Here is a 27328-nt window from a genome sequence, read left to right on the forward strand (position 1 = left end):
GTCATGGGATTAGGGATTACTCTGGGCCAATAGACAATTCATCTAAGGGTCATGAGTCTGCTTTATCTAACTTTTCATAAAGTCGCCATTAGGATCAGTACCAGCAAGGAGACCATTGCCCATTTTTGTGGATTTCAGCAATTTGTAACAGCTTGCTGAACTCTGTTGAGTGTGGGATCCAACTCCTTTGCAGAGGGAGAACATTCTGTCAGATGTTCAGCTGCTGAGTTACATATGGCAAGGGCAGGTGTTTGTTATGTTCTTAGGTCAGTTCTCCATTTAGACTTGGCCACCTTCCTCAAGATCTTGCTTCTGTCTGCCATTTTCACCTTTATTTTGATGTCATCATCTTAAAAGCTATGAGTCTCATTTATTCCATTATTTCATGCAATATGGGCATGGTCGACTGGTCCAGCACGCATTGCGCATCCCTAATTACCCTCATGAACGTGTTGGTGAGCTGCCATCTTGAGCCATATAGTCCTTGGGGTTTAGGAACAACCATTGTATTGTTATGAAGGTGTTCCAGGATTTTGAGTGATGCATTGGTTATATAGGTCCAAGTCAGGATAGGCGTGTGGCTTGGAGGGGAACCAGTATTACTCATAGGCAAACTGCTTTAAAGTTGTGTGCTGGTCTTCTCTCATTCCAGCATATGTTAAGTTCTCACTTTGCATCTCTAGTCCTAAAATTAAAAAAAAATCAGATTTTTTCTTTTCAGGATTAGTCAGCAAATCATTAGTCACAGTAGAATGGAGGAATATCTGACATTTTAAGAATGACTTGAGTTGTAGAAGATGAATCAGGTCTGCTCTAGGTCAATATTGGAACTACCAGCTTCTCCTAGAAAGATCGTTTCTGATGCTTTGTGAATTCAAATGCTCCTCCCAATAGTCCCTACTTTTCAAAACTTAAAATTCTTTTCAAAATAAATCAAAACCGCACACAGAGCAAAAAGCTAGAAATTTAGCATGTCCCCATTCCATATTTATTAGATTAGTAAGCTGTTTAGCCTCACTGTTAATAGTTGATGACTGACTGACTGGGCTGCTCATTGCAATATACATTTGGGTGAGGAATGCATTTAACCATCTTAGCTCATGCATCTGTTAGTCTTTCAGAGGTTAAGAAGGGATTTGATGGAATGACTGGTGGGATGTTAACCAGAGAATGCAGATTTAAAGTAAAAGGCTTAAGAAAAGCAGGAGTGAAACATGGAGATGTTCTCTGCATCAAGTTATGGAACGTGCTGCCGAAAAGGCTGGTAGGAGCAGAATCAATGGGAGCTTTCCAAAGAGAAATGGATAAGTAGAATCACAGAATCCCTACAGTGTGGGAGCAGGCAGTTCATTCCATCAAGTCTATATCGACCCTTTGAAGAGCATCCCACCCAGACCCACTCCCCTACCCTATAACTCTGCATTTCCCATGGTCAATCCAATTAACTTACCACATTTTTGGACTTTGAGTGGAAACCGGAGCACCTGGAGGAAACCCACAGAGACACAAGGAGAATGTGCATACTCCACACAGACATGTACCTGAGGGTGGGATTGAACCCAGGTCTCTGGCATTGTAAGGCATTAGTGCTAACCACTGAGCCATTGTGCTGCTGGAAAGCACTGGAAAAGGAAAACCATTTGTTGGGCTAATAGGGAAATAGCAGTAGAGTGGAGCTAAATGGAGTCACTTTGAAAGGGTGAATAAGGTCACAATAGAGCAAATGATTTCCTTCTGTGCTGTATAATTCAATACTTGAAATGGTATCTTCTATTTCTGACATGTTCTTCTCTTTAAATGTATCTTTGTAGATTCCAAGTAACGTAGAAGAGCTGTTCAAGGATGAGAGATGCACCAATATCAATGCGCAGGTTGGACTAAAGAACAAAACAAACCCTTTTTAATGAAAACATTTGAACATTTTAATCTGAAGAAGAGAATGTTCTATATTATGTCTTTATCCCTGATTCCCCAACCCACCCGCACACACAAGATCAGTTTTTGTTTAACGTGTTATCCTGAGCTATTGGATAAGACAGCACAGTGTTGAGATCCATTGACTAATCTAATAGGTATTCTCCCCCCGTTATTAGAGTAGGTAATGACCTGGGATTTGATATTTCCCTTTGATTTGTGTCCCCTTCTTTCTAAGACCTGTAACTCACTTGAACATTTGTTCATAAAGGGTAAGCTGAATGAGTTGGTGTCAGTTGTCTTTTGGTAGCTGACAACTAGGTTACTACCTACTGTTATTTCAGAAAAGAATGTGTTATGCCATCTTCCTGGCATGGTGCTCAATGCCTACAATTTTGTCTACAACGTGTTTTTACATTTCACAACATTGCACTTGAATAGGACTGCTTCAGTAGTGACTCACAGGATAGGATTGTAATGTTACAAGATTAAATTGTACTACCTCTGTGAACATTAATGTAATATGAAAGTGCAGTTTAACCCTATCTTTGGATGGGAACGACTGCCATGAAACAATGCGGATGACTATCCACTGTAATTTACACTTCAATTAGACATTAATCCCCTGCTAGTTGTCAAGTTAAACTATCCATTCAATCTCCCATTCAGAAATGCTTTCTGGTCAGCGATCTCTCTCACCTTCCTTGTCTTGGGAAATCACTGAGTCAGGAAATTGTCTACATAAAGATTCCCCAGGATTAGGGCATTGGTATTTGCATTATCTCCGAAGATGATCTCATCCTGCCATTGTACCTGGGGTAGCATGTGACTGTGAGTAACAGGGGGTTGTCTTATAGAGTCATAGAGCCATAGAAATGTACAGCATGGAAACAGACCCTTCGGTCTAATTCATTCTTACCGACCAGACACCCCATCCCAATCTACTCCCACCTGCCAGCACCTGGCCCACATCCCTCTAAACCCTTCCTATTCATATTCCCATCCAGATGCCTTTTAAATGTTGCAATTGTACCAACCTCCACCACTTCCTCTGGCAACTCATTCCATTCACATATCACCCTCTGCGTGAAAAAGTTGCCCCTTAGGTCTCTTTTATATCTTTCCCCTCTCACCCTAAACCTATGCCCTCAGTTCTATACTCCCCCATCCCAGGGAAAAGACTTTGTCTATTTATCCTATCCGTACCACTCATGATTTTATAAACCGCTATAAGGTCACTCAGCATCTGACACCCCAGGGAAAACAGCCTCAGCCGATTCACCTCTCCCTATAGCTCAAATCCTCCAACCCTGGCAACATCTTTGTAAATCTTCTCTGAACTTTTTCAAGTTTCACAACATTCTTCCAATAGCAAGGAGGCCAGAATTGCATGCAATATTCCAACAGTGGCCTAACTGATGTCCTGTACAGCTGCAACATGACCTCCCAACTCCTATACTCGATACTCTGACCAATAAAGGAAAGCATACCAAATGCCTCCTTCACTATCCTATCTAGCTGCACTCCACTTTCAAGGAGTTATGAGCCTGCACTCCAAGGTGTCTTTGTTCAGCAACACTCCCTAGGACCTCACCATTAAGTGTATAAGTCCTGCTACGATTTGCTTTCCCAAAATGCAGCACCTCGCATTTATCTGAATTAAACTCCATCTGCCATTTCTCAGCCCATTGGCCCATCTGATCAAGATCCTGTTGTACTGTGAAGTAACCTTCTTCGCTGTCCACTACACCTCCATTTTGGTGTCATCAGCAAACTTACCAACTATACCTCTTATGTACACACCCAAGTCATTTACATAAATGACAAAAAGTAGTGGACCCAGCACCGATCCTTGTGGCACTCCACTGGTCACAGGCCTCCAGTCTGAAAGACAACTCTTCACCACCACCCTCAGTCTTCTACCTTCGAGCCAGTTCTGTATCCAAATTGAGTTCTTCCTGTATTCCATGAAAGCTAACCTTGCTCACCAGTCTCCCATGGGGAACCTTGTCAACGTCTTACTGAAGTCCATATCGATCACATCCACCGTTCTGCCTTCATCAATCCTGTTTGTTACTTCCTCAAAAAACTCAATCAAGTTTGTGAGACATGATTTCCCACGCACAAAGCCATGTTGACTATCCCTAATCAGTCCTTGCCTTTCCAAATACATGTACATCCTGTCCCTCAGGATTCCCTCCAACAATAATGCTTGTATGGCATGTGACTGGGGGGTGGGGGAAGGGGAGGTGTGGTATAGTGTGGTGTGTGTGTGTGGCCAGAGCATCTGTAAGCATGGCCAACTGACCTGTATGAAGAGAATGTATTTTCTTTGTTGAGTGCCTCACTTGGACTCAACCTTGCAAGCCTGTAAGGGGGGGTGGGGTGGCCAAAGAGGGTCATCTAGATTGTACAAGCTTTAATAAACTTTAACTGTTTCCTTTTTGCCACAACCCCGTAAGCTCTGTGAAGTGTGTTAAAGGTTCCTCCAGAAAGCTTGCACTGTACTGTGTTTAATAAATTTGGCTGCTTGTTCACAGAAGTTGGTGTGCTGCAGTTGCTTCAAGTGTATAAGAACCGCAAGAGTAAAAGAACCTAACAGGAGGAAATAAAAAAAACACCAAATTGTTTGAATGTGTCGGTTTTATTGGGAGGTCTTTGTTCTTAGAATTGCTGTGTTTGCCTATAACTGCAGTGATGGTTGCATGTGCAAGACCATACTTGACCTGCTGGTTGTGTTTATTGTTCAGAGTCCTTCATTTTGGATCCTAACCCGAGCTGTGAAGCAATTTGTGGAAAAAGAAGGACTAGGAAACTTGCCAGTACGTGGCACTATCCCGGACATGATTGCAGACTCGACCAAGTTCATTAGACTGCAGAACATGTATGTAACCGAAGTGCTTTAACCAAAGTATTTGCCTTTTCCATAGTTTGGTGAATTTGAGTACCATCAGTTCCTCTCAGCTGTTCTCAAAAGTGTCCTTTGTCCTGATATGAGGAAGCTTTTCTTTTTCCTAATGTTCTGCCTCTGCAGAGGTCTTCCCTGACAACTAAAGGTTATCCTGCTGCTTACTGCGTTTTTCCTCCTCCTGAGTTATTCACTCTAGCATCACTCCAAAGACATGAGCACCATGTGTGGGCTAATGTTCCAAGTACATTAGCTGAGGGAGAACCACATTGTCAGAGGGTCACTGCTGAGGGAGGGCCACACTGTTGGAGGATCAGTACTGAGGGAGCACTGCAGTATTGGAGGGTCAGTACTGAGGGTATGCACACTGTCAGAAGGTCAGTCCTGAGGGAGTGTCATGCTGTCTGAAGTACCATATTTTTAGTGGAGACCTCCCTTCTCTGGTAACTGTAATAGATTCCACAATAGTAAATGTTGGGAAGCTGAAAGCCATTATTTTTGGTCCTGACTCCGAACTCCATCCATCCAGACATCAATGTGAACATACAGAGACCAGTCAGAGATTAAGTCAGTCTGTGTACAGCCTTTTTCACATTTCATTATGAAATTAGCTTCTGACCTCGTATTCATGTCGTCATTCAGACTGCCTGTATGACCTCCATAAAAGCACCCGACTTCACCATGTTTAAGCTCGTCTACAGTAGGGTTAGTCTGAGGAAACCCTCATTCATCATGTCTTTGTTACCTCTAGCACTCTCTCCTGGTATTCTGTATTCTGCCATCTCGTACACCTGAAACCATTTCAAACTGTGCAGCCTGCATCTTAACTTACATCAAAACATCCTATTTCTTTGACACTCGTGTGCTCCCTGACTTTCATTGTTTCCTTTTTATCTTACAACTATATGTTAAAATACTCATCCCTTTTTTCAAATCCCTCCATAACTTTGTTGCTCCCTATCTTGATCTGTGCTCATCTAATTCTGATCTTTTGAGTATCCCTAATTATAATCACACCACCGTGGCCTGATGTTGCCCAGTCCCAAGTGCCAATTCCCTCCCTGCTACTCTCTTCTCTACTTTTGCTTTCCTTTTTAATGCAGTCCTTTAAACTTCTTTGACAAAGTTTTGTCATCTGTCCAAATATCTTCCAGTGTCTCAATGTTACACTTTGTTTTATAATGCTCTGTAAAGCACATTGGATCGTTTCATTATGATCACATTGCTGTATAAGCTGTAGTTACCCTTCAGAGAAAAGAGTAGCTGGTCTTCTAACCGTTATTTATTCCACAAACACAATCACTAAAGTATACGATCTGATTTTATTGCACTGTGGTTTGTGGGATTTTGCTGTATGAAGTTTAGCTGCTAACTTTCTTCCTTGACATACGTGAGTGAACTTCAAAAGTATGCCATTGTTGACCCAATATTTTGGGACATCTTGAAGGTATGAACAGGACTGTATAAATGCAAATTATTATTTTTATTATGGGCATATTGCAAGAGTTGCATCTAGTCTAGGGATTTTCAACTTGTCACACTAGCCTTCCATATGGTCTTTCTAAGAGACTGTACAATCAGTAGAAACGTTCTTGCTGTGGTCATGATTTGTAGGAATTTAAACTTGTTTTTCTCAACTTCTTTCATGTAGAATCACTTATAACTGAGAGAAAATTCATCAGTGTAAAAATGGGTTAGATTCTAGTTTCAGGACTGAGGGGATTGTGTGAAAGTCCCTATACTACATAGGGGAGGCAGTGACGTAGTAGTCACTTCGTTGGACCAGCAATCTAGAGCCCCAAGCTAATGCTGTGGGGACATGGGTTTGAATGCCCACTTGGCAGGTGGTGAAATCTGAATTCAATGTGAGAGACCTGGCCAAATAGCAACTGTCATAGAACATAGAACAATACAGTGCAGAACAGGCCCTTCAGCCCTCGATGTTGCACCGACTTGTGAACTAATCTAAGCTCATCACCCGACACTATCCCATCATCATCCATGTGCTTATCCAAGGATTGTCTAAATCTCCCTAATGTGGCTGAGTTAACTACATTAGCAGGTAGGGCATTCCACACCCTTACCACTCTCTGAGTAAAGAACCTGCCTCTGACATCTGACTTAAATCTATTGCCCCTCAATTTGTAGTTATGCCCCCTCGTACACGCTGACATCATCATCCCAGAAAGAAGACTTTCACTGTCTACCCTATCTAATCCTCGGATTATCTTGTCTATCTTATCAAATCCCTTCTTAGCCTTCGTCTTTCCAACGACAACAGACCCAAGTCTCTCGGCCTTTCCTCATAAGACCTTCCCTTCAGACTAGGCAACATCGTGGTAAATCTCTTCTCCACCTTTTTCCAATGCTTCCACATCCTTCCTGTAATGAGGCGACCAGAACTGTACACAATATTCCAAGTGCGGCCACACTAGCATTTTGTATAGTTGCAGCATGACATTACGGCTCTGGAACTCAATCCCTCTACCGATAAAACCTAACACACCGTATGCCTGCTTAACAGCACTATCAATCTGGCTGGCAGCTTTCAGGGATCTATGTACATGGACTCCAAGATCCCTCTGCACATCCACACTACCAAGAATTTTTCCATTGACCCAGTACTCTGCCTTCCTGTTATTCTTCCCAAAGTGCACCACCTCACATTTAGCTGCATTGAACTCCATTTGCCACCTCTCGGCCCAATTCTGCAGTTTATCCAAGTCCCTCTGCAACCTGTACATTCTTCTACACTGTCCACTACTCCACCGACTTTGTTTTAAAAGCCCATCTGGTTCATTAATGTCCTTTAGGAAAGGAAATCTGTTGTCCTTAGCTGGTTTGGTTTACATGTGACTTCAGACCCACAGTGTTTGATTGTTAACTGTACTCTGGGCAATTAAGGGTGAACAACGAAAGCTAGTCGAGCCAATGACACCCAAATCGCCTGAACAAATTTTGTAAAAAGTCTGTCTCAGGCTTCACCAAGGAGATGCCACAATGTCATCCACTGCGTTCTGCTTCTTTGTATCCAAGCCTTCAGTTTTCTCCGAGATGTCCTCGGTCTTATCCCTATTTCACTGCCAAGGCGGGGAAGCGTACATACGGCACACAACTTCGAAACTGAGCCTGTCAGTCCGGGTGGCCTGATTCTATGTTGTAAATACCTTTTTAATACCCAACTAACACCTGACTTTCTGGTTCTGGTGTGATATTTCCATTCAAACAGAACTTTAAATACGATTATTAAATAGGACTTTAAATAGGATTAAAGCTCTCGTTCCAATAGGCCCCATCTCTCTCACAATAAGAATCAATACCAGATTTTGATAGAATCAGATACTGCTGTAAATCTTGAAAGTGTGTTAGTATTTCAGTTCAGACCTTTCATCAGGCCTCAGCTGGAATTTTCTTTTAGAAATCAGTCATGATCACAAGATCAGATTACAGAGAGCGCCTTGCCCTTAGAGTGCCATCTGCTTGTCACAGCTCCTCATAGCAACATGAACGGAAAAATCTCGCTTTGTCAGCTTTTTGGAAAGATGGAATCTCAAGCAAGGTGGTACTTGCTCCGTACTACACTGGATCACAGGTCTGGTGACCATCTCCACCCTTTACATCATTTCATTTGGTGTCTAGTTTGAAATAGCTGACAGTTCTTGTTTCTGTGTTATGTTTGTGTACTTGATTCTGCTTCTTTTTTTCTCACAGATATCGTGAAAAGGCAAAAGAAGATGCATCTGTTATAGGTGACTATGTCACTGAAATACTGGAATCTATTGGCAGGGTAAAGTTACGTAGTATTCGACTCTTTCCTTATTGCATTTTTACTAATGAATTGCTTTATAGAAGTTACCAAGCCCATCAAAACTAAATGTGATGAATGATCACCTAATCTGATTATGATCCTGTTGGGCAGGCAGGAGGGAAAATCCTGATGTCTCCTCCCAGTAATAACTGAATATTCTATATCCACCTGCACAAGTTCCTATCAGGCCTCAGTTTAATGTCTGATCCAAAAAGACAGTACCCTGACATTGTAACCCAACTTTCATATTCTTTATATATAGATTTATATTATTTTTAGATTTTCATCTGCAGTGTTTTGCTTTTGTGTTTATGTGGCTCATTCCTCTACCTTTTCAAGAATTATGGAATCAAGCAAGGTACCAGGAATTGAAACAAAACAAAGAATCGCAGATGTTGTAAATCTGAAACAAAAGCAGAAAATGCTGGCAAAACTCTGGTCTGGCAGCATCTGTGGGAAGAAAGCAGAGTTGATATTTTGAGTCATCAGAACTGTTAGCGGCTTGGCGAAAGTGGTATTTATGCAAAAGATGAAGTCTGTTAGGTAAGCGGTACTGAGAGTAACCCATTTAATATGGTAGAAGGCCCAGGAGTAGGTGAGAATCCTGTCACCTTCAATAGGATGCTATGACAAGACCCATGTTCCCTTCCCTGTAAGCATTCCGCAGGGACCGTTCCCTCTAGTCCATGCCTCCTCCACTGCCAACACCACCTCCTATCCCTATGGCATCTTCCTATTCAATCACAGAAAGTGTAATACCTCCCTCTTTAGCACTACCTTCCTTACTATCTAAAGTCCCAGACACACCTTCTAGGTGAAGCAGCAATGTACTTGTACTTCATTCAGTCTAGTTCACTGTATTTCATTGTTCAGTTTGGTCTCCTCTACACTGGGGAGATGAAATGCAGACTGAGTGACCACTTTGCAGAACACTGGCATTCTGTCCTCAAAAGTGAGCTGGACTTCCAGTTGCCTGCCACTTCAACAGACCATGTTCCCATATCAAAATCTCTGTCGTAAGCCTGCTACAATGTTCCAGCGAGTCTCAGTGCAAGCTTGAAGAACAGCATCTCATTTTCCTCTTGGGTACCTGGAGTCTCTGGGACTCAACATCAAGTTCAATAACTCTACAGCCTGACTCTATCCTTCCATGTTTTTATATCCACCCCATACTCCGATCTCTTATGACTATGGTTGCTTTTAGTACAGTCGCCTGTTCTGACCTACTCCTAGGCCAATTATCAGACCAGACCCTGCTGAGTACCGCCAGCAATTTGTTTTTATTTCAACCTGGAATTGAGCTGTTTTTGGATTGAGTGTTGTGTAATGGGAAAGGCTAATTAATAACTTTGTTGTAAAGGAACCTTTGGGAAATGGTAGCCATAACATAGTAGTGTAAATGTCTTAAGTTTGATTTTGACATTCTGAAACTAAGGCCTTAAGTCTGTGCAAAGGAAACTGAGGGTATGAGGGGGCAAGTTGGCTATGGTGGATAGGGAAAATGCAGAAGGATTTAATGGTAGACAGGTAAAAGAAATGTGACAAATGTGTTACTCAGTGGGGAAGGCCAATTAACCCGTGGTCAATAAAATAAGTTAAAGGTTGCATTAGATCAAAGGAAGTAGCTTGCATGAATGCTGGAAAAAGTGGCAAGCCTGTGAACTGGGAGTGATTTAGGATTGGCAAAGGAGGACCAAGGAACCAGTAAGGAAATGGAGACAGGAAAATGAATGTAAGGAATGAGGTACACAGGCTTTTGCTGTCTGCATTTATTGATATAGGAAAGAGAAAAAGGTTAACAAGGAGAAATGGAGGCCCATTACAAATGGGAACTGAGAATTTGGAAAAAAGAATGGAAATGGAAGAGAAACTAAGCAGTTACCTTTCATCTGTTTTCACTGAAAATCTCCAGAAAAACTAAGCAACTTAGAGACTTGTATAATTGGGGAACCAATAAAAATTAGATTTAGTAAAGAGGGTGGACTTGAAAATTTAGCTGAATTAAGGGTTGATACATCCCTTGTAGCAAATAAATTTCATCCCAAAATGTTGAAGAAAACAACAATTGGATTAGTGGATGTATCGGTGATTACCTTTTCTAACTCCAGATTCTAGAAAGGTTGTTACAGCCTATAATTGTAACCAGCCAAGACTCGTAGGGCCATAGTCATAGGGGATTCTATTGTGAGGGCAGTAGATAGGTGGTTCTGTGGCTGAAAACGGGACTCCCGGGTGGTATGTTGCCTCCCAGGTGCTCGGGTCAGGGATGTCACCGATCGGCTGCAGACCATTCTGAAAGGGGAGGGTGAAAAGCCAATTGTTGTGGTGCATTTAGGCACTAATTATATAAGTAGAAAAATGAGATGAGGTCCTGAAAGCTGAATTCAGGGAGCTAGGAGAGAAGTTGAAGAGAAGGACCTCAAAAGTAGTGATCTCTGGATTGCTACCAGTGCCATGTGGTAGCCAGAGTAGAAATGAAAGAATAGGCAGGATGAACACGTGGCTTGAGGGATGGTTAGGAGGGAGGGGTTCAGATTTGTGGGACATTGGGACCGGCTTTGGGGAAGGTGGGACTACTACAAATTGGATGGTCTATGCCTGAACCAGAATGGAACTGATGTCTTTCGGGGAGTTTTGCTACTGCTGTTGGGGTGGGTTTAAACTAATGTGGCAGGGGGCTGGGAACCAGAAGAGAAGACAAGTAGGCAGCGAGATGGAAACTAGAGACTGTAAGGATCATGAAGTTTGCATTACCAAGGGGAAGAGTAGGCCAAGAGCAGATGAACGCAAAAGAACTGGCAGCCTGAATTGCATATACTTTAATGCAAGGAGTGTAGTGGATAAGGTAGATGAACTTAGGGCTTGGATTGGTGCCTGGGAGTATGACGTTATTGCAATCACAGAGACTTGGTTGAAGGAAGGACATGATTGGCAACTAAATGTTCCAGGATATAGACACTTCAGACAGGACAGGGAGGGAAGTAAAAGGGGGGGAAGGAGTCGCATTGCTGATCAGGGATAATATCACGGCCCATGATAAAGGAAGATGCTATGGGGGGCTTGAGCAGGAGGCATTATGGGGAGAGCTAAGAAATAAGAAGGGTGCAGTTACATTATTGGGGCTGTATTACAGGCCTCCCAACTGTGAGTGTGAGGTAAAAGAACAAATAGGTAAACAGATTATGGAAAAATGTAGAGGCAACAGGGTGGGGTGATGGGAGGTTTTAACTTTCCCAATATTGACTGGGATACACTTAATGTCAGAGGTCTGGATGGGGCAGAATTTGTAAGTAGTGTCCAGGAAGTTTTCTAGAGCAGTATGTCAATAGTCCGATGAGGGAAGGGGCCATATTGGACCTGGTGTTGGGGAATGAGTCAGGCCAGGTGGTAGTATCATAGAGATGTACAGCATGGAAACAGACCCTTCCATGCCAACCAGATATCCCAACCCAACCTAGTCCCACCTGCCAGCACCCGGCCCATATCCCTCCGAACCCTTCCTATTCATATACACATCCAAGTGCCTCTTAAATGTTGCAATTATACCAGTCTCCACCACATCCTCTGGCAGCTCATTCCATACACATACCACCCTCTGTGTGAAACAGTTGCCCCGTAGGTCTCTTTTATATCTTTCCCCTATCACCCTAAACCTATGCCCTCTAATTCTGGACTCCCCCACCCCAGGGAAAAGACTTTGCCTATTTACCCTATCCATGCCCTTCATTATTTTGTAAACCTCTATAAGGTCACCCCTCAGCCTCCAACGCTCCAGGGAAAACAGCCCCGAACTGTTCAGCCTCTCACTATAGCTCAGATCCTCCAACCCTTTCAACATCCTTGTAAATCTTTTCTGAACCCTTTCAAGTTTCACAACATCTTTCCAATAGGAAGGAGACCAGAATTGCACGCAATATTCCAACAGTGGCCTAACCAATGTCCTGTACAGCCGCAACATGACCTCCCAACTCCTGTACTCAGTTCTCTGACCAATAAAGGAAAGCATACTAAACGCCTTCTTCACTATCCTATCTACCTGCGACTCCACTTTCAAGGAGCTATGAATCTGCACTCCAAGGTCTCTTTGTTCAGCAACACTCCCTAGGACCTTACCATTCAGTGTATAAGTCCTGCTAAGATTTGCTTTCCCAAAATGCAGCACCTTGCATTTATCTGCATTAAAACCCATCTGCCACTTCTCAGCCCATTGGCCCATCTGGTCACCCTATTCGCTGTTCACTACACCTCCAATTTCGGTTTCATCTGCAAATTTACTAACTGTACCTCTTACGCTCACATCCAAATCATTTATATAAATGATAAAAAGTAGTGGACCCAGCACTGATCCTTGTGGCACTCCACTGGTCACAGGCCTCCAGTCTGAAAAACAACCCTCCACCACCACCCTCTGTCTTCTACCTTTGAGCCAGTTCTGTATCCGAATGGCTAGTTCTCCCTGTCTTCCATGAGATCTAACCTTGCTAACCAGTCTCCCATGGGGAGCCTTGTCGAATGCCATATAGATCACATCTACCACTCTGCCCTCATCAATTCTCTTTGTTACTTCCTCAAAAAACTCAATCAAGTTTGTGAGTCATGATTTTCCATGTACAAAGCCATGTTGACTATCCCTAATCAATCCTTGCCTTTCCAAATACATGCACATCCTGTCCCTCAGGATTCCCTCCAACGACTTGCCCACCACCGACGTCAGGTTCACTGGTCTATAGTTCCCTGGCTTGTCCTTACTGCCCTTCTTAAACAGTGGCACCACGTTAGCCAACCTTCAGTCTTCCGGCATCTCACCTGTGACTATCGATGATACAAATATCTCAGCAAGAGGCCCAGCAATCACTTCTCTAGCTTCCCACAGAGTTCTAGGATACACCTTATCAGGTCCTGGGGATTTATCCACCTTTATCCATTTCAAGACATCCAGCACTTCCTTCTCTGTAATATGGACATTTTGCAAGATATAACCACCTATTTCTCTCCAGTCTATATCTTCCATATCCTTTTCAGTTGCAGTGGGTGATTTCTTTGAGAACAATGACCACAATTCTGTACGTTTTAGAATATTTGTAGTCAAAGGTGAGAGTGCTGAAACTTTATTGCTGGAACAGCACAGCAGGTCAGGCAGCATCTAGGGAACAGAAGATTCGACGTTTCGGGCACATGCCCTTCTTCAGGAATGAGCAGAGAGTGTTCAGCAGGAGAAGATAAAAGGTAGGGAGGAGGGACTTGGAGGAGGGGCGTTGGAAATGTGATAGGTGGAAAGAGGTCAAGGTGAAGGTGATAGGTCGGAGTAGGGTGGAGGCGGAGAGGTCAGGAAGGCGGTGCCGGGCTGGAGGGATTCGGCTGAGACAAGGTGGGGGGAGGGGGGATGAAGAAACTGGTGAAGTCCAAGTTCATCCCCTGTGGTTGGAGGGTTCCCAGTCGGAAGATAAGACGCTCCTCCTCCGACTGTCGCGTTGTTGTGGTTTGGCGGTGGATGAGTCCAATGACCTGCATATCCTCGGTGGAGTGGGAGGGGGAGTTGAAATGCTGTGCTACAGGGTGATTGGGTTGGTTCGTCCGGGTGGCCCAGAGGTGCTCTCTGAATCGCTCCGCAAGTAGGCGGCCTGTCTCCCCAATATAGAGGAGGCCACACCGGCTGCAGCGGATGCAGCCTACGTCCACCTACGTCCGTGGTCCAAGAACTCCCCACCTACGTCCGTGACACCACCCACGCCCTCCACCTCCTCCAGGATTTCCGCTTCCCCGGTCCCCAACGCCTCATCTTCACCATGGACATCCAGTCCCTGTACACCTCCATCCCCCATCACGAAGGACTCAAAGCACTCCGCTTCTTCCTTTCCCGCCGTACCACCCAGTACCCTTCCACCGACACCCTCCTTCGACTGACTGAACTGGTCCTCACCCTGAACAACTTTTCTTTCCAATCCTCCCATTTTCTCCAAACAAAAGGAGTAGCCATGGGCACCCGCATGGGCCCCAGCTATGCCTGCCTCTTCGTAGGGTATGTGGAACAATCCATCTTCCGCAACTACACTGGCCCTAACCCCCATCTTTTCCTCCGCTACATTGATGACTGTATCGGCGCTACCTCGTGCTCCCACGAGGAGGTTGAACAGTTCATCCACTACACTAACACCTTCCACCCCGACCTCAAATTCACCTGGACAGTCTCGGACTCCTCCCTCCCCTTCCTAGACCTTTCTGTTTCTATCTCAGACGACCGAATCAACACGGACATCTACTACAAACTGACCGACTCCCACAGCTACCTGGACTACACCTCCTCCCACCCCGCCCCCTGTAAAAACGCCATCCCATTCTCCCAATTCCTTCATCTCCGCCGCATCTGCTCCCAGGAGGACCAGTTCAAAATACGCACAACACAGACGGCCTCCTTCTTCAAGGACCGCAATTTCCCCCCCGACGTGATCGACGATACCCTCCACCGCATCTCCTCCACTTCCCGCTCCTCCGCCCTTGTGTCCCGCCCCTCCAACCGCCACCAGGACAGAACCCCACTGGTCCTCACCTACCACCCCACCAATCTCCATGTACAGCGCATCATCCGCCGTCACTTCCGCCACCTCCAAACAGACCCCAGCACCAAGGATATATTTCCCTCCCCTCCTCTATCAGCTTTCCGTAGAGACCACTCCCTCCGCGACTCCCTTGTCAGATCTATACCCCCCACCAACCCAACCTCCACTCCCGGCACCTTCCCTTGCAACCGCAGGAGGTGCAACACTTGCGCCCACACCTCCCCCCTCACTTCTCTCCAAGGCCCCAAAGGAAACTTCCATATCCGCCACAGATTCTCCTGCACCTCCACCCACATTATCTACTGCATCCGCTGCAGCCGGTGTGGCCTCCTCTATATTGGGGAGACAGGCCGCCTACTTGCGGAGCGATTCAGAGAGCACCTCTGGGCCACCCGGACGAACCAACCCAATCACCCTGTAGCACAGCATTTCAACTCCCCCTCCCACTCCACCGAGGATATGCAGGTCATTGGACTCATCCACCGCCAAACCACCACAACGCGACGGTCGGAGGAGGAGCGTCTTATCTTCCGACTGGGAACCCACCAACCACAGGGGATGAACTTGGACTTCACCAGTTTCTTCATCCCCCCTCCCCCCACCTTGTCTCAGCCGAATCCCTCCAGCCCGGCACCGCCTTCCTGACCTGCAGTCGTCTTCTTGACCTCTCCGCCTCCACCCTACTCCGACCTATCACCTTCACCTTGACCTCTTTCCACCTATCACATTTCCAACGCCCCTCCTCCAAGTCCCTCCTCCCTACCTTTTATCTTCTCCTGCTGAACACTCTCTGCTCATTCCTGAAGAAGGGCATGTGCCCGAAACGTCGAATCTTCTGTTCCCTAGATGCTGCCTGACCTGCTGTGCTGTTCCAGCAATAAAGTTTCAGCTTTGATCTCCAGCGTCTGCAGACCTCACTTTCTCCTCAAAGGTGAGAGTGGCCCTAAGGGAAGAGTACTAAACTGGGCCAAGGCCAATTATATCCAAATTAGGCAGGAGCTGGGAAATGTGGATTGGGATCAGCTATTTGAAGGGAAGTCCACATTTGATATGGGGGAGGCTTTCAAAAATAGGTTGAAGATAGTGCAGGATAGGCATGTCCCTTTTGAAAACAAGGGATAGGAAAGGCAAGATTCGTGAACCATTGCTTGCAGGAGAAATCGTGCGACTAGCCAAGAGGAAAAGGGAAGCGTACATAAGGTCCAGGCAACTAAGAACAGAATGGGCCTTGGAGGTATATTGGGAGAGTAGGACCAATCTTAAACGAGGAATCAAGCGGGCTAAAAGGGGTCATGAAATAACTTTAGCGAGCAGAATTAAGGAGCATCCCAAGACCATTATGCTTGTATGAGAAGCAAAAGGGCAACGAGAGAAGGGTCAGCCCACTAAAGGATAAGGAAGGAAGGTTGTGTGTCGAACCTGAGAAAATGGGTGATATTCTCAATGATTACTTTGCATCAGTGTTCACAGAGGAGAGGGACATGATGAATGTTGAGATTAGAAATAGACGTTTGTTTACTCTGGATCACGTTGACATAAGGAGGGAAGATGTGTTGGGTAGGCTAGAGGTTATTAAGTTGGACAAATCCCCAGGGCCGGATGGGATCTATGACTGCGGATGCTGTGTTTTTACCTTGTTGATTTTAACCCTACTGCGAATCCTCTTGCAAGGATGCCTGCCTTGAAGAAGTTTTCCTCCTCTCTCTATAAGAATCTCAGGGAGTCCCTCTCCCACTGCAACTCACAGGTCATTTCCTCTGCCCTGAAGCTCTTACTCTATGCTACTCTCTCCCCAGCCCCACCCTCCCCTAGCTTATCTCTCCACGCTTCAGGCTCTCTGTCTTTTATTCCTGATGAAGGGCTTTTGCCCGAAACGTCAATTTTGCTGAAGCTCCTCGGATGCTGCCTGAACTGCTGTGCTCTTCCAGCACCATTGATCCAGAATCTGGTTTCCAGCATCTGCAGTCACTGTTTTTACCTGTCCTACCTGCCTATCTTCCTTTCCACCTATCCACTCCACCCTCCTCACTGACCTATCACCTCCATCCCCTCCCCCACTCACCTATTGTACTCTATGCTACTTTGTCCCCCACCCCCACCCTCCTTTCATTTATCTTTCCACCCTGCAGGCACTCTACCTGTATTCCTGATGAAGGGCTTTTGCCCAAAATGTCAATTTTCCTGCTCCTTGGATGCTGCCTGAACTGCTGTGCTTTTCCAAGACCACTCTAATCTCGGATAAAGAACTGGTTGAGCAACAGGAGACAGAGTAGTAGTTGAAGGGAGTTTCTCGAAATGGAGAAAGGTGACTAGTGGTGTTCCACAGAGATCAGTGCTGGGGCCACTGTTGTTTGTAATATAAATAAATAATTTGGAAGAGGGCATTGTTGTTCTGATCAGTAAGTTTGCAGATGACATGAAGTTTGGTGGAGTAGCAGAAAACATAAGGGCCTGTCAGAAAATACAGGAGGATGTAGATAGACTGGAGAGTTGGGCGGAGAAGTGGCAGATGGAGTTCAATCCATGCAGACGTGAGGTGATGCATTTTGGGAAGTCTAATTAGAATATAATCCTAAACTGTAAACCGAAGAGCCTTGGGAAAAGTTGAAGAGCAGAAGAGATCTGGGAGTTCAAGTCCATTTTACCCTGAAGGTGGCTGCACAGGTGGATAAAGTGGTCAAGAAGGCATTTAGTATGCTTGCCTTCATCGGACTGGGTATTGAGTATTAGAGCTGGCAAGTCATGTTAAAATTGTACAAGACACTGGTTCGGCCGCATTTAGAATACTGTGTACAGTTCTGGTTGCTACATTATCAAAAGGATGTGTACGCTTTGGAGAGCGTGCAGAGAAGGTTTATGAGGATGTTGCCTGGTATGGAAGGTGCTAGCTATGAAGAAAGGTTGAGTAGGTTGGGGTTATTTTCACTAGAAAAAAGGAGATTGAGGGGGGAACCTGATTGAGGTTTACAAAATCATGAAGGGTATAGACAGGGTAGATAGAGACAAGCTTTTTCCCAGGGTGAGGGATTCAATAACGAGGTGTCACTCGTTCAAGGTGAGAGGTAAAAAGTTTAAGGGGGATACACACGGAAACTGCTTTACACAGAGGGTGGTAGGTGTCTGGAACGTGTTGCCAGCAGAGATAGTAGAGGCAGGCTTGCTAAATGCATTTAAGATGCGTCTGGACAGGTGCATGAATAGGTGGGGAGCAAAGGGATACAGATGCTTAGGAATTGGGTGATAGGTTTAGACAGTGGATTTGGATCGGCTCAGGCTTGAAGGGCTGAAGGGCCTGTACCTGGGCTGTAAACTTTCTTTATTCTTTGTAACCCTGTGCTTTAAGAAGGGAGGAAGAAAGCTACAGACCTGTTAGCTTGACGTAAGAGAGCGATTCTAACATTTCACCTATTATAAAGGCATCTGACAACTGGACACTTAAAGAAATGGCAAAATTGGGCAGAGTCAACATGCGTTAATGCAAAGTAATTCATGTATGACAAACGTGAGTTGTTTGAGGATGTTACTTGTAGCTTAAACAAAGGAAGACCAATGGATGTACTGTATTTAGATTTTTAGAAGGCTTTTGATAAGGTCTCCCATAAGAGGATGACAAATAAAATTAGAGCACATGACAGAGGAAAACATTCTAGTCTGAATTGAGAATTGGCTGTTGTACAGAGAGTAGAAATAAACAGATGATTCTCAGGATGGTAAGTTGTTACAAGTGGGATACTAGAAGATCAGTGCCTGTCCACAATTGTTCATGGTCTACAAAATTGGTTTGGATATGGGAGCCAATTGTAATATTTTAAAATTTTGTTGATGACATTAATGACATTAAACTGGGTTGGTTTGAGTAGGTTTAGTAGGCTAGAATGTGGTAAATGAAACATAATGTGACTAAGTGTGAGGTTTGGTGGGGAACAACAGAAAGGGACAATATTTCTTAAATGGTGAGAAGTTGGGAAGTGTGGGTGCCTAAAGGATCTGCATGTCCATGAGTTACCTAAAAGCTTGTATGCAGCAAGTGATCAGGAAGGCAAATGTCATGTTGTCATTCGTTTCAAAGGGGGTTGAGTACAGAAGATTTCATGTTGCAGTTGTGTAGAATCTTGGTGAAATCACACCTGGAGTACTGTTGTACAGTTTTGGTCTCCTTGTTGAAGGAAGGATAAATATTTGCTGATCAACCTGTTCTGAGATGTTATGATGCACCTCTTGAACAGGCAGGACTTGAACCCAGGCCTTTTGGCTCAGCGGTAGGAACACTACCATTACAACATTTGCATTTCTAAGGAATGATGTACTTGCCAGAGACAGAGTTCAAATGGATATTCATTGGATTAATCTCTAGAATGGTGCGATCTACTTATGAAGAGAGGTTGAAGAAACTATATTTTGTAGAGTTTAGGCAAATAAGAAGTGTTATCACTGAAACTTACAAATTCTTAATGGGACATAACAGGCTGATCTAGATATAATGTTCTTCTGGCTGGTGAGTCTACAGCTGAGAATATAATCTCAGGATAATAGGCAGCCATTTAAGATTGAGCTGAGGGAGAATTGTTTTCACAGAGTGTGGTGAATCTTTGGAAAGCTATACCCAGAAGGCTTTGGAAGCACAATCATTAAGCCAGTTAAGTATAGAAATCGATAAGTTTCTAGAGACTATTAATTTGAGCTAGCGATTTGAAATAGTGCAGGAAAAGTATTTAAATAGAAGATCAGCCAAGTTCTAATTGAATGTTGAGGGAGACTCATTGGACCAAAGGACCTATTCCTGTTCCTATCAAACCTTTATTGGCTTCTTAAAATAGCCATCTAGATGTTTTCTGGCCCCTGCTACTTCTGTCCATAGCTCTGCAACTTCTCTTCCAAGTATTTATCCAATTTAGATTTGAAGTTGAAGGTGCTTCCACTGAACTTCACACAGTCTTTGTCAAATCATAATGGCTAATGTTCTTGTGCCACTCTGATTCTTTTGCCTATTAAAGTAAAACTATGTCCTCTGGTTTCTGGTCATTGGAAAGGTTTCTCCTTGTTTATAAAACCCTTCATCATGCTGAACAGCTTTATTTTCAGAAAGCTCCCCTTCACCGTAATAAAATGGAGCACTGAGTTTCTGAAACAAAAACAGAAAATGCTGGGTAAAATCTGGCATCGGCTGTAGAGAGAAAATAGAGTTAACATTGGACTCAGTGTTAAATCTACTTTCTGTTCACAGGTACAGCCAGTCCTGCTGAATTTCTCCAACAATGTCTGCTCTTGTTTCTCCTGTTCACCACCTCTGCTTTAAAAAGCACAAAACAAACTTCCTGAGACCCTCCTCCACTCTGGAGACCTGAAAGCAGTTTTCGGTTGCTGTTAAAAAGTACAATGACAAAGATTTAGTGCAGCGTGCCTCTTCAGATTGAAATCCACAGAATGTGATCTGTTCTGGGTAAATCACCACAAGTTACCTCTAGTCCGGCTATTTAGAGTCATAGAAATGTACAGCATGGAAACAGACCCTTTGGTCCAACTCATGAAGCAATCTCAATCAAGTACTGAAACAATGATTTAAACTTTATTGCAAGTAACAATCAAACTAAGACCCCTCAGTAAGCAAGTTAAGCCTCACAACCCAACTTGGCTATTACCCAATTAATTGTGGAATTTAGTTACAATTCCAACCAATAGTGTTTGTCTTTGCAAATTTCCAGAGTTTGATCCTTGTGCAATATTGTTCTTCAAAGTTTTGCCATGCGGTCTATCCTGTTCTTTTTCTTAGTTTTATACGAGGTGGCTATTCAGCCCATCATGTGTGCACCAGCTTGTTAAATGATTTTCTGCCAGTTCCCAATACCTTGCACGCTATTTCTATCCAAATAATTATCCAAATCCACCAGTTGCTGGTGGATTAACATTAAAAACTAACAGTAAAAATTATGCAGAGAAATCCCACAGTTTACATCACAGTGGACGTTCTCTATTCATGATTTGAGAATGGGACATGGATTAGCTTCTGTTATGGCCACTGTTGATTCATTGTTTTTGTGTTGCGATGTCCAAATTAAAAATGAATTATGTTCCTTCTGCAGCCTCCCGATACCATCTCTGAGAAAGACATTTGGCTTTTCTGTAAGTGAACTTGCTGCAACCACTAGTTGGCAGTGCTTTGCCATTTTGACAATACATAAGAGCTTAATGTTCTCAAACTGCATGAAGCAACAAAGTGAATAGGGTAGTGTGGTGGTGATGTTATTAGACACATTACCCAGAGAATGAGTTTAAGTCCCATCCTGGTAATTTACAAATTTGTATTCTGGTTAGAACATGTAGAAATGAAAAGATGTGGGATTGTTGTGAACATACAGTTGATTCACTAACATTCTTTAGGAAAGAAAAGCTGCCATCATTGCCTGCTCTGGTTTATGTATGACTCCAGTGCCACCCGAAAGTTGCTGACTCCTTGCTACTACCTGATGTGGCTGAGAAGATGGATCAGAGCTTTAAGAAGGCCCACACTCTCTTTGCAGGGTACTTAAGAATGAACATTAATGCCAGTGATGCCCATATTTTGGGATGAAAAAACAAATTTCATCTTTTCCTGATCATTGCTTTTTGCAAAAGTCCTGAAATCCTTTCCCTTTGTTTTGATTATTCATTTCATGTGGGCTCATTTCAGAAAGGGTAGGGTTCCCATGATGCTGCAAATTCTAATTTTGTATTGACCTGCTAATGATTTTAACACCTGCCATCATTGAGGAGATCAAGTGATTAGGTTTGTGTAACTTTCCTACACATTTTTCACAAGGGTGCATCGGTAGCTGCCAGTTCCCCCTTCACTGCTGCTGTCTAAAACAAACAGCCTTTACTGGTTGTAGGGCCCTGCTTTTTAAATAAACAACTTGGATTTAACAGTTACACCTGTAACAGGGCGAAACATCCCAAGGTTCATCACAGAATTATACATTAGACAGAAACTGACATATCAGGAGACATTAGGATAGTTGCCCAAAAGCTTAATAAATGTGTGTGGCTTTAAGGGTGTTTTAGGAAGAGTTTATTCAGCCCCTTGAGCCTGTTCTGCATTCAATTAAACCACACCTTTAAAGGAGATGAGAGGTGAAAAGATTTGGAGACTGAATTTTAGCATCTGAGTTACATCCCAATCTGACATCCCATTACTGAATTTCATTCTTAGCCCAGTTGAGATCAGGTGTCTTGCTGTGTGAAAGAGTAGTGGGTCCTGTCTGATGTCCTTGTAGTGGCAGGGGGCTGCTTCAGCAGTAGCAGAGTCCCTTATCCATTTCATAAACCTGGGAACACAAGTGAACTTTGTCTTAACTTCGTCTAAATGATTTCTTTTTATTATTTCTATAATTAAAATATCATTGAGTTATGGTGACTTATAGACTTCTCACTATATTTTCATAAATACAAGTGACAGTAAATGACTATTCTAACCTATAGGTTTAAAGATGGTTAGTGTTGTAGGTTGATACAGGAACTATTTTTCCAACTTTTCTTGATAGCAGAACTTGTCTGCAATTTAATCAGAAGGGGGAAGGGATGATAATGCTCTTGCATATTTTGTCACAGTTTCCCCTAATTTGTTTTGAGTGAATTTTTAGTTTGAACGATATTGTTTCTAATCCTGATCATGGCTGTCTTCCCCCACCAGGCAGGAATGCTGCTTTTCTTCGCCTTGTGCGATGTCGTTCGCTGGCAGAGGAGTTCAATGCAGAAACGACAAATAAAGAAGAAATAGGTAAATGTTATCAATTTATGGGGCTACGAATATCATTATACTTTTAAAAAAAAAGGCATGAGCAGTAAGTCAGACTATGTCTGAAGATGAAAGATTTGTGACAAAACTGTTGTGCTGTTTTACAGGAGTTTTGCAGTTGTAAGCATTTAATTTATTCAGAATTTTGGAAGACCATGTGTTGAACTGCGTCAAACCTCTGTACTGTAGGTGTGTTACACTATCAGAGGGGCTGAACCTCCATTTTACCGTCGAGGGTGTGGTGCTGGAAAAGCGCAACAAATCAGGTAGCTTCCAAGGAGCAGGAGAATCGATGTTTTGGGCAAAAGCCTGATGAAGAGCTTTTAACTGAAACGTCGATTCAAATGCTGCCTGACCTGATGTGCTTTTCCAGCACCACACCCTCCATCTAATTTGCAGTCCTCAGTTTCTCCTCCATTTTACTGGTCAGGGGATACGATACATCGCTGTTAAAATCCACTTCTTGGCAGGCAGGGGAGGCATATCGTAATTGAAGGATGTATTGGCATTATCGGCATTCACCACATTATATCACAGAATTGCGTAATAAGCCCCAAGTGGTAGAAGGCTCTTAAGGTTTGTAATAATGACTTATCCATGAGATGGCGGTCAATTACACCAAACCGATGTGGCTATGTCTCGGAATACCATTTCCATACTGTAGGGAATCTAATCTAAACACCAAACCAGTGTTCACAGCTGGAACTCCCATCTTCACTGCCAGGGATTGATTAGAATGGGGTTCAACCCATATTGACTCTGAGGCAAGATCTTTAACAAGATGAATGTTGGGATAAGGATGTTGTTGGTTGAGCCAGCATAATATTACCCGTCTCTAGCTGCACTTAAGAAGGTGCCTCAACGTCACCTTGAATTGCTGTATTGAACGTGCTCCTACAGTACTGTTTGATAAGGGTTTGATCCAGCATCATCAAAGAAGCAGTGAGGATGATATACGATTTGCTTGAGAACTTAAATCTGATGGTGTTCCTGTACGTTTGGTGTCCTTATCTTTCAAGAGACACTCGTATTCATCAAATTTAAGCTTTGTAGAAAAGTGAAAATTTTGAGAGATTGTCTAAAGTGAGAGAGATTTGTTGCTTGATATGTTCCTTTTGATTCTGTGTGGTTGTATGCTTCATCATCAGTAAACCTCACAGCTAATTTTCCAGAAATATTTTGCTCCCATTTACGAACATTGAACATCAAAAATCAAAACTTGTCTTATATTAGCACCTTTCTAATTTTTGACTGCCAGATTCTGCACATGTAGGCAGCACCAGTAACTGCTGTGGCTTTAGCTGCTTGTTCCGATGCTCTGGCATACTCTCCCTAAGTCTCTCTCTCTGTCTCTTTCCCCTTCTTTAAAATGCTAATTTAAAACCAATGTCTATGACAAAGGTTTCACCCATCTGTCACAATATCACATTTACTCCCACTGCACATTTAACCATCTACAAGATGCACAGCAGCAATTGCTTCAGTAGTATCTTCCAAACCTACACCCTCCACCACCCAGAGCCAGAACGTGGGACCACCACCACTTGCAAATTCTCCTGCAAATCATTATCCTAATTTGTAAATCTATCACTGTTCCTTCATTGTCACTAGATCAAAACCCTGGAGTAGCTTCCTTAACATAATTGTTGGTGCGTCGACACCACGTGGACTTCAGGGGGCAGCTCACTACCACTTTTTGAAGAGCGGTTTGGGATAGGCAGTACTGTAAATGCTGGCCTTGTGATGTCCATTTGCTTATGAAGAAAGAACAAGAATAGGCTATTCCGCCCTTTGGGCCTCTTCCTCTATTCAATAAGATTATGGCTGATCGGATTTTAACTTCAGTTGTACATTTCTGCATATCCCCAGTAATCTTTCCTTCCCTTGGTAGTCCAGAATCTTTCTAGGAGGAGAAAGTGAGGGCTGCAGATGCTGGAGATCAGAGCTGGAAATGTGTTGCTGGAAAAGCGCAGCAGGTCAGGCAGCATCCAGGGAACAGGAGAATCGACGTTTCGGGCATAAGCCCTTCTTCAGGAATCATTCCTGAAGAAGGGCTTATGCCCGAAACGTCGATTCTCCTGTTCCCTGGATGCTGCCTGACCTGCTGCGCTTTTCCAGCAACACATTTCCAGCAGAATCTTTCTACTCTACCTTTAAAAATGTTGACAGATTTTGCATCCACTGCCTTTTCATGAAGGAAATTCCAAAGACACTGAGCCCTTTGCCTCATCTCTGTCTTAAATGGGTGGCACCTTATTTTTAAACTAGATTCTCCAACAAGAGAAAACCTCCCTTCCCCATCCATCTGGTCATGTACCTTCAGGATTTATATGTTTCAAGATGAACAACTTAAGTGCCTTATCGTCAAGTTTTGATTGCTAATTATTTGACAACAGAGCACTTTTTTTTTTATCTGTTGCACTTCAGATAGCAATGAAAGGTAGAATATCTGTCTTGTACTTTGCTCAATAATATTAAACCATTTTAATCTGTGGAAATGGTCAATGTTCCTTTCTGCATGTAGCATAGTTGCCCAGTCTCGATCAGTGCTGCTTATTTCTAATCAACTTCACACAGTAACTGATCACTGAACTGCGACCTTTCCCATCAGCTTGTTCCAAAACCCTTTCCAGGATGCTTGACCTCTCATCTTCACTGAGGCTGTAAAACTCTGGCTAATCCTGTTTCTTTTGTCATACAGCATCTTGTATGGAGAATCTCGACAGTGAAATGGTTTTGTACATAATGCTACGAGCTGTGGATTGTTTTCACAGGCAACATGGGCGATACCCAGGTATGTAATTCCATGTCGGTTATGGAACTATCTCCTGACACCTATTTCCTGACTAGGTGTAACTCTCAAGTTCAGATTAACTCCATATGTTTTTCAGATTGAAATTCGTAATATAGAGGGGCTTGGTTAACTCAGTTGGCTGAATATCTCGTTTGCATTGCAGCATGAGGCTAACAGTATGGGTTCAATTCCTGCACTGGCTAAGGTTACAATGAAGGACTGTCCTTCTCAACCTCTGCCCTTACCTGAGGCATGGTGACCCTCTGGTTAAACCACCTGTAACTGTTTCTATCTAATGAGAGCTTGGCCCTATAGTCTGGTAAGACTAGGTAACTTCACCTACATGTGAATGTTCTCTTATTCAGTGTCACTGTGGCTCAGTGGATAGCACCCTCGCCTCTGACTCCGAAGTTTGTGGGTTTCAGCCCGTTAACCAATCGTGCACCAAATTCTGGGCTGGTGCTCCAGTGCAGTACTGAAAGAAGGCCATACGGTCAGTTCTGTTCTTCAAATGAGACATAATCTGAGATCCCATCCACCCACTCAGCCGTGTGTCAATGTTTCCATGTCACTATTTCACAAGAGTGCAAAGATATCCAGCAATCTATATCACTTGGGGGGAAAAAAATTTAACTGATCACATTGCTGCCCATGGGAGCTCATGCACAAGTTGGCTACTGACCTTCTAATATTAATACTGACAATGTTTTACAAATTTCATTTATTAGCACAAAAAGCATTTTGAGCCAGCCTCAGGTTGTACTGAACTCCACATTACCTTTTATCCCCTATCCCTTTGTACCTCTGCATAACTAAAATCTATCCATCTCGGATTTAACATTCGAAGTTGACCTAGTGCCAGTTGTTGTTTGGGGAAACAAGTTCCTAACTCTTGTCACCCTTTGTCATAGAATAGAATTATAGAATCCCTACAGTGTGGAAGTCAGTCATTTTGGCCCATTCGAGTCCAAGCTGACCCTCCAAAGATCATCACACTCAGATCAGAACACCCCCCACTACCACCCCCCCCCCCCCCACAACCAAAAAAAAAACCCTATCCCTATAAACCCTGCATTTCCCATGACTCGTTTACCTAACCAATGCATTATGGGCAATTTTGCATGGCCAATTCACCCTAATCTGCACACCTTTGGATTGTGGGAGGAAACCGGAGCACCTGAAGAATCACACACAGACACTGGGAGAATGCGCAAATTCCATACAGACTGGAGGATGGAATCGAACCTGGCTCCCTGGTGCTGTGAGGCAGGTGTGCTAACCACTGAGCCACCATTGCACCCACTTGCATATTGATGTGTCTACTATCTTGTGTCCTAAATGGTCTGATTATATTTTTTAGACTACATATTCTTGAACTATATGTTCACAGCCAAAAGAATTTTTATTTCTTATCTACCTGACCATCCCATTGAAAAGGTGATAATGCTATTAGTCTATTGCTTGACCATTAATCCAGAAATTCAGCTAATCTGCCACGGTAGATGGTGGAATTTTTAATAAATTCAATTTTTTAAAAATCTGCAATTAAGAATCTGCTGATAGCCATGAAGCCATT

At 43.5% G+C, this 27328-nt stretch overlaps 1 protein-coding gene across 1 annotated transcript in view; it reads left to right on the top strand.

Annotated features, from left to right (window-relative positions):
* Window positions 1-27328, top strand: part of nae1 (nedd8 activating enzyme E1 subunit 1) — a 62793-nt gene that overhangs the window by 25662 nt on the left and 9803 nt on the right. The window contains exons 12-17 of the mRNA XM_043706532.2: window positions 1812-1871; window positions 4665-4798; window positions 8534-8609; window positions 21268-21307; window positions 22854-22940; window positions 25660-25752. Coding sequence (XP_043562467.2) covers window positions 1812-1871; window positions 4665-4798; window positions 8534-8609; window positions 21268-21307; window positions 22854-22940; window positions 25660-25752 — 490 coding nt within the window. The remainder of the gene's footprint in view (window positions 1-1811; window positions 1872-4664; window positions 4799-8533; window positions 8610-21267; window positions 21308-22853; window positions 22941-25659; window positions 25753-27328) is intronic.

This window comes from Chiloscyllium plagiosum, unplaced genomic scaffold (genome assembly GCF_037043375.1).
Source record: "Chiloscyllium plagiosum isolate Xiang-an unplaced genomic scaffold, Cpla_swu_hap1 HiC_scaffold_17, whole genome shotgun sequence".
Taxonomy (NCBI): Eukaryota; Metazoa; Chordata; class Chondrichthyes; order Orectolobiformes; family Hemiscylliidae; genus Chiloscyllium; species Chiloscyllium plagiosum.